Source organism: Metopolophium dirhodum, chromosome 4, assembly GCF_019925205.1.
Source record: "Metopolophium dirhodum isolate CAU chromosome 4, ASM1992520v1, whole genome shotgun sequence".
NCBI classification, from domain to species: Eukaryota; Metazoa; Arthropoda; class Insecta; order Hemiptera; family Aphididae; genus Metopolophium; species Metopolophium dirhodum.
The window spans coordinates 7,541,271-7,553,576 of record NC_083563.1 but is presented as its reverse complement, the minus strand read 5'-3'; the positions used below and the strand labels follow the sequence as shown (position 1 = coordinate 7,553,576).

Below are 12,306 nucleotides of genomic sequence, written 5' to 3'. Positions count from 1 at the left end.
CTAAGTTATATACTTATAGTATAGTATAGTTTAATGACCTAAGTGTGATAATCAATCATTCATAGAGTATACAGCTCTACAAGTTTGGACGGTTAAACTTCAAAACACCTAAACAATACCCAAACTAGTTCTCAAATCAGATACGTCAATTATACAATTTAATAATATTCCTAAAACTACTTTAGACGACCGTGGTGATAATAATCAGTCAACTGTGTTAAAAGACGTTGTATTATAAAAAAAAAATAAGATTCAATTCGAGTTATCATTACCTAGCTGAGTTATTATTATAATGGTTACTATTGTAATTTAATAAAATATAAATATATTATAAAGAAAAATGTTAAATATAAACGCTGTAAGTTAATAATTTCAACTAAAAGTGGAAAATAAAATAAAAATGTTTAGGTACATACTTTTTGAGATGGTTTCATATTAAAATGTTTGAGTAATTATATAGTAATCTAGTTATAATTTATAAAGTAATTTTTACATCTTATAGAATTTGTAGAATTTATTATACATTTGACGATTATTTCGTATAATCCAATTGATATATCAAATATATACTAAAAATAATAAAAAATATGCATTTTTATGAAATATGAATATTTTAAGTAGTAGGCATACATTTATGCAAGTGTACAATATGATAAAGGTTGATTGGTAGGGACAATAAAATAATTCACTGCATTATGAAAGAATTGAACAAAAAAACGCAATAATAATAATGCAACGGATCACAAAAACTAAAAAAGATTGATGACTCTATTATACGTATAAAACCAATGTATTACCACGTCGTTATTTGGCCTAGAAAATGCAACTGTCACAGTCATATAATGAACCGTATTATTTAGTAACATATAGTGTAATATACTTCAGCAACATTTCGACGAATGCTGTGCAACTTATAATTTAATCTTTAGCGCAAATTTGTTACCAGTTATTCCTTTAGGTACCTACTCGTGTTTTGTTTTATCCTTCCAGCCTCTAGGGATGACTGACTTTATGATATTTTAACATACGAGCATACGCTTTTTCTTGTCTGGGATTTAATGTAACTGATGTTTTTGGAAAATAAATAAATTAATCCCCATTGAAAACATTTCATGTACACTGCAATTTCAACTTTAATTTATACATGACGTGTCGAAAATTTAATAATATATAAAATCATACGAACCAAATTATGACCATTGTCTGCAAAACTTAAATACAACTTTTCGTTAGTGAGATATGTATCTATTTACACTTTATCATAGACGCGTTTCCAGCAATAATATTAAATTAAACGGTACGTTCGGATTCGCCTCGATTTAATGTCCTCGCTTATCTTACAAATACAAATAACAATATAGATACCTAGGTGCCTACATAACTCAACCCCATATGACTGTTTGGAAAATAAATAGTCTAATCAAATATAAGGAAAATAATAGGTATTTTTAGCATTATAAAATAAAATTAACACGTTGACCGCCAAGGGGTTTTTTACTTTGTGACTTACATTTTCTACGAGATCGAATTCTAAATCTCAAAAAAATAACTAAACTTGGATTTTGAGATCTCATCTGAAATCTCACTGAAAACGATTCCAGTGAAATCTCGTTTTAGGTATCGATAATCAGTATTTTCACGTTGGTTTTAAAATGTACAGTGTTGCCACTTTTAGTAGGTGTCTCAAGCTTGCAGTTATCTTTATTAGTTTTTTTTAATCAATATTTCTTTAAATTGACAAAACTGTGTTTTATGTAAACGTATGAAAACACCTCGTGGCGGTCAGGAGAAAGTTTGATGAGATCTCATATAAGAACTCATGGTGGTCAACGTATTTTCAAATAAAATATTACATTGTCAAATAATTACGTGAGTACTTGGTGAATATTATGGTTCATTAATAAATTCATCATACCCATTTTATTATTACTAAAGGAAATATTAAAAACGTATGATTACTGGGTGTTACGAAAACTCAAAAGAATTCGATTTACTACTATATTATAATACACTTGCACAATATTATATATTTGTATACTATAGTCGTATACTTTAGTTGCGTACATAAACGGATTGTCATTTAAATGTACATAATATTCATTTATGGGAGATTTTGAAGAATCTCTTAACCGCGATAAATTTGTTTACTTCTCTCGGGTACAAATACCTCTATAGTCGATCCAACTTTTTTTTATTTGATATTATATATAACTATATATAAGTAAACTTTGATTGATTTTTTTTTTACATAACAGCTGTTTGTGACATATTTTTGTAGTAAAATGAATTCAACAAATTATAAAGTATAAGTGCAAAACAATAGTTTACATTCATTCAATCATTTTGGTAACACTATATAAACATTTATAAATCAAAGTAGTTTCAACTTTTTCCATAGTTATTTAAAACGGAATTATCAAAGTATTAAAACTATAGTTCTGTATAATATAATATATATAAAATATACAGAGTAATTATAATTTTAATAAGAATGCATACTATTAACGGCATTCCAATCAAATACGTTTATATTTAATTTAATAATATATTTATGATTAATGCCATTACTCATTAACGACATATATATTTTGTCTTAAATATATCTATTCAAAATATTAAGGTTATTATACTGAGTTAAAATATTATTGTAAGATCAAGACGTTAACAAAGTTATTAATTGTAATAAATTATTGTCTAAACTAATCAAACACTGAATAAAAAACACCGCAAAACCAGTTTTCAATAAAATCTTGTTTGACCAGCTTTTATAAACATTATTACTAATTACATAATATAACCCTGTAAAGATTTCTTTAAAATGTCATATTTTAAGTTATTTAAATATAAAGTATAAATGTATACATTGAAAATATATGGACCGTTATACTATATTATACTGTACGGCTTAAGGCCTGTTGAACTATAAAATATATAAACTAAGACCTAAGTGATAAGTACGGTGACTTTAATAAAAGAAAAACTACGTCCATACGACAAAGAAATAAAGCAATAATATTATTATTATTTGAACATTCAGTAATTAGATTGTAATTGTCTGCTGAAATTCCTGACTCCGAATTTAAAGTATCATTACAAAGCCAACACCCAACACTGTAGTGTAATTTAGAGAAAACCGCTGCGTATGGCCATTGCTGCGTTTTAAATCACGTTATGCGTGTTACCCGGAAAACCCTCGACGACCATCTCGTAGTTTTCGGGAAATTAACTCTAGATCAAGGAGGACAGGATGAATGTAATTTAAACACACTATCCCTTACGACACGAGATTATTGCTACTGTATTTTATATAATTCTATCATTTAATCCCATATTATTATTATTATTGCGCATCCGTTTTTGAACGCGGACATTTTTTTGAAAACTACTCAATAGGCACCTGCTACGTTATTGTAGACATTTAACTTCAATATTTATAATTTTATTTTCAGCATTTATTTATTGAAATAAATTCACAACTAAGGTTATTTGAATAATAATATTCTTTATGACATGGCATGATATTATTTTCTAACTTAAACTCCATAACTTACCTACTATTTATTAAAAATATGATGCGTACACACGATTATGTTATAAATTAAACTACCAGGATTTCATTTCATGACTAGGTAGTTACATATTTTCTACTATGATGTAAGTACACTGCATTGGGAGGTATAACGGCTAAATCCACATTGACACGGAATAATGTATTATTTGATAATATAAAGAATGATTATAATAACATTGGTATAATATTTTTACGACTATATTTTTTTTAGGTTATATAGTGTTTAAAAGCGAGATAATTTCACATTGTTTAAACTGTGGTATTATAATTTTTATACATACATTTTAATATACACATTTAGTTTTAAGTCAAAGCATAGGTATTTATGCTGGATAACTGTTTTAAATTAATATTGAATCGTTTGAAGTGTATACCAATATGTTTTGAATATTTATATTGTATTACCTTTAGCCTTTAATGTTAAATATTTAGGACATGATAAAAATAAATATTAATACATATTAGTTTATTTTTAATATAACTATAATTTAATTTTAATTTGAGATAACGATAGCGTTTGTGGTGTGTGAAGGCTATTGTTGATCAAAGCTAAGGCAAAGGTTATTATTGATTTATTATATTCCTTAAACATAATATTGTACATAATATTATATTCTGTATAAAATCACGTGATTACGGTTATGGGTCATCGGGGTTTATAAATTAAAACATGACACAGATAGACAACATCATAATTTTGTGACATAATATGGTCAGTAACAGAAGGTATTTCATAAAAATAATGAGGAAATAAGATGACATTATACTCAATGTCTCCATTTCTCTTTCCAGCATTTTGTTCCAATCATTAGATATTGTATTTATTTATTTTTAATACTCATTCGGTTATAAGGAATTTTTTTTTGTAGATTTGTGTAGGTATAAATCAAGTAAAAGTATAAGACATCATTTTTGATTTATCTTTATAAAAGAAATTATTATTTGATACATTGTTCTTATTGTTTAAAATAGACTTAACATTTTGAAACATTAAGGACTACGGAGTAGCAATATTGTAACAATTTATCGGTAGTAAAAAAAATTTTTACATCTAGAACTTGTATAGGTGTCATCTTTAAATTTTAAAGCAGCAATAAATCATTGCTCAAAAAATAATTTATGGCCTCGGTTTACTAAAAAATGGTCTAGATTTAAACAAAAATATAATGCACTTATTATATTCCTATATTGTTATTTTATTATTGTAAAAGATTTTCTTGAAAATACCAAAGTATTTCCAAAAATTACTTTCCTAAAGTATAATCCTAGTTTGACTTGTATTATAATATAGAAGAGCTATCCAAACATTTCATGGAAAAAATATATTCATTATCATTAGCTTTACCAAATATCTGAAATACCTAAACCAACCATAATAATAACTAAGTGAAGTTAATTATCTTCTTAAAATAAAATATTATTTACAATAATTTGGCTAGCGATGATAGAACGTGGAACTATGTTTATCAGTTTGAGTTAATGCTTCTACGGGTACTGCAAGTATTTTAATATAAATGATATTAAAATGAAATAAAATTTTTTTTCATATTTTAAATGTTTTTTTTGTTCAAGTATCAAGGAGATAGTTTTTATGTTCAATGATGAATTGATGAATATATAAATTACAAAGAGCATGTTATAATTGATTTTTTTTTATTGTTCTAATTGCACAATTGGCTGAATTTTAAAATTAATTAAACTATTTGTATAAGCACATAATATTGTGATCGAAAATCGTTTTTCATTAATTATATTTTTTTTTAAGAAAATCAGTGGAAACTTTGGTCATAGGCAATCATAAAATTAATTCTACTAAAACATTAATTACATTATGATTGAAATATATTTGAGATATTTAAGATATTTGAAATTCTTTTATTTAATTAATTTTAAAACGCTTGAATATAATTAACTATTTATTATTGTAGTAAAGTAACTGGCCAGATCTGGAATCATAATCTTACATTTTGGTGATCTGATTGGCTAGTGAGACAAAGATTGGCGTCAGACGTAAATTCTAATTGTGTGTGGTCCACGGAACTATGCTCTTCTTTTATACTAAAAATCGTACGGCACTAACCTATTGTTGTTACCACAAAAGAAATAAATCACGGTAACGCGTTTCCCGCGTGTTATCTTTTGTATGTTTTTAGTGTAAACATGACCCGAGGGGTTTTTACATGCATTAAAAGCCAACAGCCTTTTCCATCCCAATTTTACTCACAGAGCACGTGGTTCGTTTAGACTCGTTTGTCCTTTTACAATACACAAAGATTATCCATGGGTTACACTCATACCGAGTGTAAGTAAAAATGAGTACTGAATTGGTAATAAATTAAATTATATTATTACAGTTCGAAAAAATAATATTATTCGAAGATTTTTACTTTCATCTGTTGTTTTAGTAGTACACTAATGCACATCGTAACGTTTTATAATGTACAGTATTTAATTACGAATTGTCTAACCACCTAAATTAGTAATAAATTACACTGTCACATAGTTTACATTTCATTTTCATATATAGGTACCTAAGTAGATTTCATTTTTAATATTTAGGAAACAAGTTTGGTAAAAATCTCTAAGCATAGTAAATGCCATATTTTTTTAAGTAATGCTCAAGATAATCAGTTTTATTAAAAATATTTTAATTTTAAACTAATTATTTTGTTAAAATTTAGTGTGAATTTATAATATATTACATGGTTCATACTCGATTTCATGTAAATTTGTAATAAACCAAAACCTTTTAATTATAAGTTTATTTTCAAACATTTTTGTTGAAACCCTTTTCTTGATCTAAGTGCAGTTCGACCATTTCCTGCTTTTTACCCAAGTTCGGCCATTACCTTTTTTCAACCCAAGTGTAATTATCGACCATCCCAGTCAACATAGTAAGGTCCATATTGTGCTGTGATTTTATAAATTATAATATTCTGAAACTATAAAGATTTCTTCTAAAATATACTTGATTTCATAAAAATGTTTAAATAATTGTGTTCAATTTTGAAAATTAACAGATATTTATTTTGAAACAAATTATTTTTGAATTTCACATGAAAATTAAAAACTCTAACATTGAAAATACATTGTATTGTATTTATTAAATGGTTTATAATTTGTATAAATATATATTTGTGTTTCAATTTTTAGAATAGGTATTCAGTCCATTTATCTAGCATCTTAAATTTAATAAATTACAACAAATACATATGTGTGGATTTATTATTAAAAAGCTAAACAGGGTTCAAATATGTGGGGGTGTAGACCATTCGTCTCGCTTCAGCTGTCAAAATAATGTTGTATAAATTGTATAATGATAATAGTTTGAAAGCAATGATAAATCATCGAATTCGAAAAACGATAGAGTAGAGCCCAGTTGAAATGGATTGGCGCTTGCTGAGATTTCTTTAACACTTTTTGACGGCCGCGTCGGTAGTTATTCCTTTCTACACAAGAGGATATACTGAGAAAAAGAAAAGACCTTTCAAAGTACCAACTAGACTCGATTTTCAATCATGAGCTATTCGTAGCTTATTCATTGCCCAAGAACGTGTCTACGGACGAATAAAAAATATATTCTAACATCTAACATAATATCCGCTTGGTCCTTTCAAACTGAATTTAAAATACAATTAAATTGCAAAGCATACATAAGGTGTTTACAGAATTTATAATTTAAAATTAATACAGTAGAAGAACGCAGCGTTTAATGCAGTGGTTATTTGGTTATTTTTATCTCTATACAAAAGTATGATACACAAATGTATGCATTATTATAATTAAATTACCAATTCATCAGCATTATAATATTCAAATCCCCCACCTCCCCACTCCAAAAAAAACATTGTATACTTATTTAAAGCATGTTAAATAGCAACAAAGCGATTATTTTTCCGATATTTTGAATATTTATACATCCAAGTATCCGATATAATACACCCAGCACAAATTACACCATGACGATGACACGACAAAATCGGATTGACGAAGATACAGGCCCACTAAAGCTACCCAAGATTTCTCATATCACCCCTTAACCGTATTGATTCGTAGTCGTTAACAATTTAAACAAAAATTAATGGTTACTTCATCTCGGTTGCACTTAGTATTTTTAGTCGACACAAAATATTCCATATTTTACTTCTACTGTACCTCCGTATAGCGCCTATAACAGTGCCATATATAAAGTATGTTAATCAAAATACCTTTCCCCTTTTGTCTGGTTTAAACTGTTATTTTAACTGTATATCTTGTTATAAATAATGATAAATCATGACTGTTGAAAATGATTTATCTTACTTAAATCATTCAAATAATATAAACTATAAATGGTATTTTATTTATATTTCTTTGGTTATACTGCTAATATTTTAAATATCAAATCTTACAATATGAAACCTGACATATAAGTTATTTTAAATGAATTGGAAATATTATTTTAATTAAAATTAGAATTTCAAACACAATAGTCAAACTCAATTGGCTCAAAAAAATTACAAAAATTGCTTTAGAAAAAAACCTAACACGACAATAGCTTTCGCTGAGATTAACAAAACTTAACGAGTACCCATCAATTCAAGTGTGATTGTCCTATGTTATATCCAACTATTCCCTAAAAAATGACTTTATAATAATATTCACAAAAAAAAATATCATGCACATTACATACTTTTTAGAGAAACACTTATTGTACCTATGTTATGTAAAATATATTAACTATTGTAAGTATAGGTATAACTCGATCAGTATAAATATGTATAAGCGACGTTTTTTTGAATCAATAAGTTTAACGCGTAGTAAGAACTCAAATTGTGTATTTAAAAATTATATTTTACATACAATCTAAACTAATTAGAAATATTTTTCCTAAAAAATAAACCATTTGGTAGTTTTGGTATTTTAAATATTAATATAATGGTGGTGCATCCATCCTAAGGTACAAAATATAAACACCACTTTATTGATAAAGGACCGTTTATTTTTGTCCTTTTTATGTGGATAGGAGTGGGAAAAGAAAACATAACTACCCTGCATTTTTTTCTAGGTCCTCTACTACTAATAACCCATTTAGGTCACGTTGGTATCGAATTATACACATACACATTTATTCTCAAAGGCTTTACATTTAAAATAAGGAATAAATCAAGATAATAATAATGTTATGTTTGATGACAACAAATGTGTACACCTTAACATAAATATTAAAAAAACACAATTATTATACATAGCTTCTAACAGTTCCAAAACATTTGGTACTAGGCCATTAAGTTTTATGTGGTTGAGTTAAATATTAAATAACCTGGGAGTTTAATTTACTAATTTTACGTGTTTCATTAAAATGTGTGTGATTAGCGACACCTGCTTAACCCACAGGTACTTCTTAATTGTCAACAATATGAATCCACTAACTGACAACTGTACATCGTGTGGATTAACATTGAAACATATTATTATTTTACTAACCAAATGGTTAGCATGTAAAGAAAGGAGAAAAAAATAAAACACACCAACCGATTTATTTTAAATAATTGGCCATGATACTAAATCTATCTTCCTGCTTTAAATCGCAAATGTAATTAGTCAACATTCAATAATTATGGTTTTTTTTTTTTGGCTTAATCTAAGTAGGTATAACATTTAATAAAAAAATGTATATAATACTTATCTTAATATGTTATAGTTAAATAAATACGACAAGCAAAAACGATATAATTAACACTATGGTAATTTAATAAATTACCAACCTTTCTTTGTAAAAACTAAAACCATCTCAATATATTACCTTAAAATGAACCTTTTTAGATGGAAATAGGTATAGTTTTAATGGCTTTGGAGTTTTTCTCAGTAAACATAATAAATTTAATACAATTCTTGGATGTTACTGGATATATATTTAATCTAATTTAATCGTTTATTTTTTTTTACGTATAGTTAATTATAGCAGATAATTATATCTAACTATAATTATATGGTAGAGCTGTAATGTCTGGTAAATTTATATGAAACATTGAAACATAGTGTCATCCACCTATTAGATATGTTAATCTGTGACTTAATGAGAACTCGTAATAGTAATTTTTAAACATATTAGAAATCATTAATAATTAATAGTGACACATTTATTTTGTTGTTTTAGAATATGGGAACAATATTTGGTGTACACAACCGTCTTCATATCGCAGCAGGAATGTTGCTATCTAGCTATTTAATCATAGCTCAAACATCATCTCTTCGAAATGGTAATATAATGGAATTTATGTTAACTATTTAATCACTATAAAGTATAATTAATATAGTTTTTAAAAAAATAAATAAATAAATTTTTTTTTAACGAAATCAAGTATCTATAATCAGTGTTCGGATTAGATAAGTATTTCTTTATCTAGATAAAGATAAAGATAATGGAACTCAAATGTATCTAGATAGATATAAAAGATACAATTTTTTTTAAATGGGTTTTAAATTTAGGTATATTTTAGTTGGGCACTAGGAACATAATAACAATAATGATATAAATAAAAATAATTACATTATTTATAAACCATATACTTCGTTTGAGAATCTATATAAATATTTAAAATGCGTTTGTACAATTTCGTGATTTTTATCAATAAAAAATGTATTTAGATGAATTTATTTAGATTAGTAAAAAAATTATCTAAGATGAACGTATAAATACCTTGTAACTATTTATATCTAGATAAGATAAAAGATAAACAAATAATTATCTAGATATTCATATAGATAAATTTATCTTGATAAGTCCGAACACTGCCTATAATACTTCCTCGGGGGACGGAGTGGCCGAGTGGACTAACCAGGTCGGTACTTCTCTTCGGGCAGTCATAATGTCCGGAGAGAGAGGCCGACATCTCCCACCCGGGCATGGCAGATACCTACGGGTGCCCACTAGAAAATTCTGCCAAACTAATAAATACTCGTGTTAACCCCCCCCCCCCCCCCCCCCCGACATAAGTTGCCACGGGTTATTTAAAAAAAAAAAATAAAAAAAATAAAAAAAACAATACTCCCTCATATTATTTAATTATATAATTACTATGTTTCTTATAAGTTTGATTTGTTCATTTTAATTGAGGTAAAAATAAATGTATGATAATATATTATTAGAAAATAATATATTCTATACAAAATGTGTTTTATAGTTATTACTCAACATCTCTAGAAAATATGTCGTTGTTAAAAATGTAGTTTAATTAATGTTAAGTAACTAAAATACTTAACCACGAATTAAGAATAATAATAAGCATCCGTTATAATAAAAACAAAAACAATTAGTTTAAATGTAGTCTTGCTATGATATTATATAATTCAGAATTATTTGATTACATGCATTTTATGAACTTAACACATATAAAAATAGTATTGTTTTCAAAATTATTTAATAAACACATATTATATTTTTAAGATCAATAAAAAACATTAAACTTAAATTAATTTATCATTGACTGAGTCTACATTATTAATTTAACTACTCTTCTAATTTAACCCTATTATAATATATTATAATTTAAACTATAATTCTATGAGTAATATAAACATCAAAATGTGTGTTCAACAAAGTGTCTTCCTATGTTATGCTTTTCTCGTTATTCTATACGTTTTCATAGCTCATTGTTAGTTCTACTTTGAATTGTCTTCTAGCTGAAGAACAAGAAAAGCACACTTTATGGTTGTACTATTCAACAACAATGAATCCTGCTGTATTCAATTTAACATTAAAAGCTATGTTACGAATTCGAATTATTGTAGTCTTGTAAATACAAATGATAGTTAGAATACATCATGGTTTTATCTGATAGATTATTAAGTTTCTGTTCAACGAATATATAGAAACTTAAAAAAAAAAAAACGATATTGTTGCAAATATAATATTATTAATTATATTTTGCACAAGTTTAGTGTAATTTACAATTAAACTTGACCTATACACGTTGGGAACTAACTTTAATGAGTTATAGGTACCTAGCTTCTTTTAAATTTTCTTAAAACATTATTAGACTCTCAAATTTAAAATCCCATTATACAGTTTCGATATGAATTTATAGACTAACTCATTTTAGATTCGGAATGGAGCAATAAATTTATTGATTTTACAATGATATGTCTGGTTTTTTTGAATATTTATTTGACGATAAAGCTATTTGAAATCTATAATATTTTTCATTTAAATCTGGTCGATACCATACACAAATATAATTATTCCCAGAATTAGTCGGGAAAACCGTATGATAAAACATTTTATATAACATGATGTCTACCAACATTGTTTATGTCTGAACAATACGACTCCATAAATAATAATAACAAAGGTAGAGATTTTCCTAATATTTTTAAATTAATATTATTGTTTAAGGAGTTAACTGTAAATGATATTATTGTACTAACGTGTCACTACACAAAAATGTTATGTAGAAAATAAAAATGTAATTTTTAAAATATAAAAACGAACTATTGGGAGGGTCTTTGAAAATTATAAACAAAATAAGAGATTAGCAACTGATGTGAGTGATGACGAAAACATGAATTATGACAAAAATATTTATGTTATGGAAATTAATTAATAGAATTGATATTTGACCAATAATTTAAATTAAAGTTTAGAAAATTATAAATAAGATGGAATTCAATAATTTAATAAGATAAATTATTGGTCAAAATTATATACCTAAATATAGGTCATCATAAATTGTATAATTTTTTTTTAGTTATTC

At 26.1% G+C, this 12,306-nt stretch overlaps 1 protein-coding gene across 1 annotated transcript in view; it reads left to right on the top strand.

Annotated features, from left to right (window-relative positions):
• LOC132943702 (uncharacterized) overlaps positions 1–12,306 on the top strand; it is a 263,660-nt gene that overhangs the window by 39,296 nt on the left and 212,058 nt on the right. The window contains exon 2 of the mRNA XM_061012754.1: positions 9,711–9,813. Within this exon, the coding sequence (XP_060868737.1) occupies positions 9,714–9,813 (100 nt within the window). The 5' untranslated portion in view covers positions 9,711–9,713. The remainder of the gene's footprint in view (positions 1–9,710; positions 9,814–12,306) is intronic.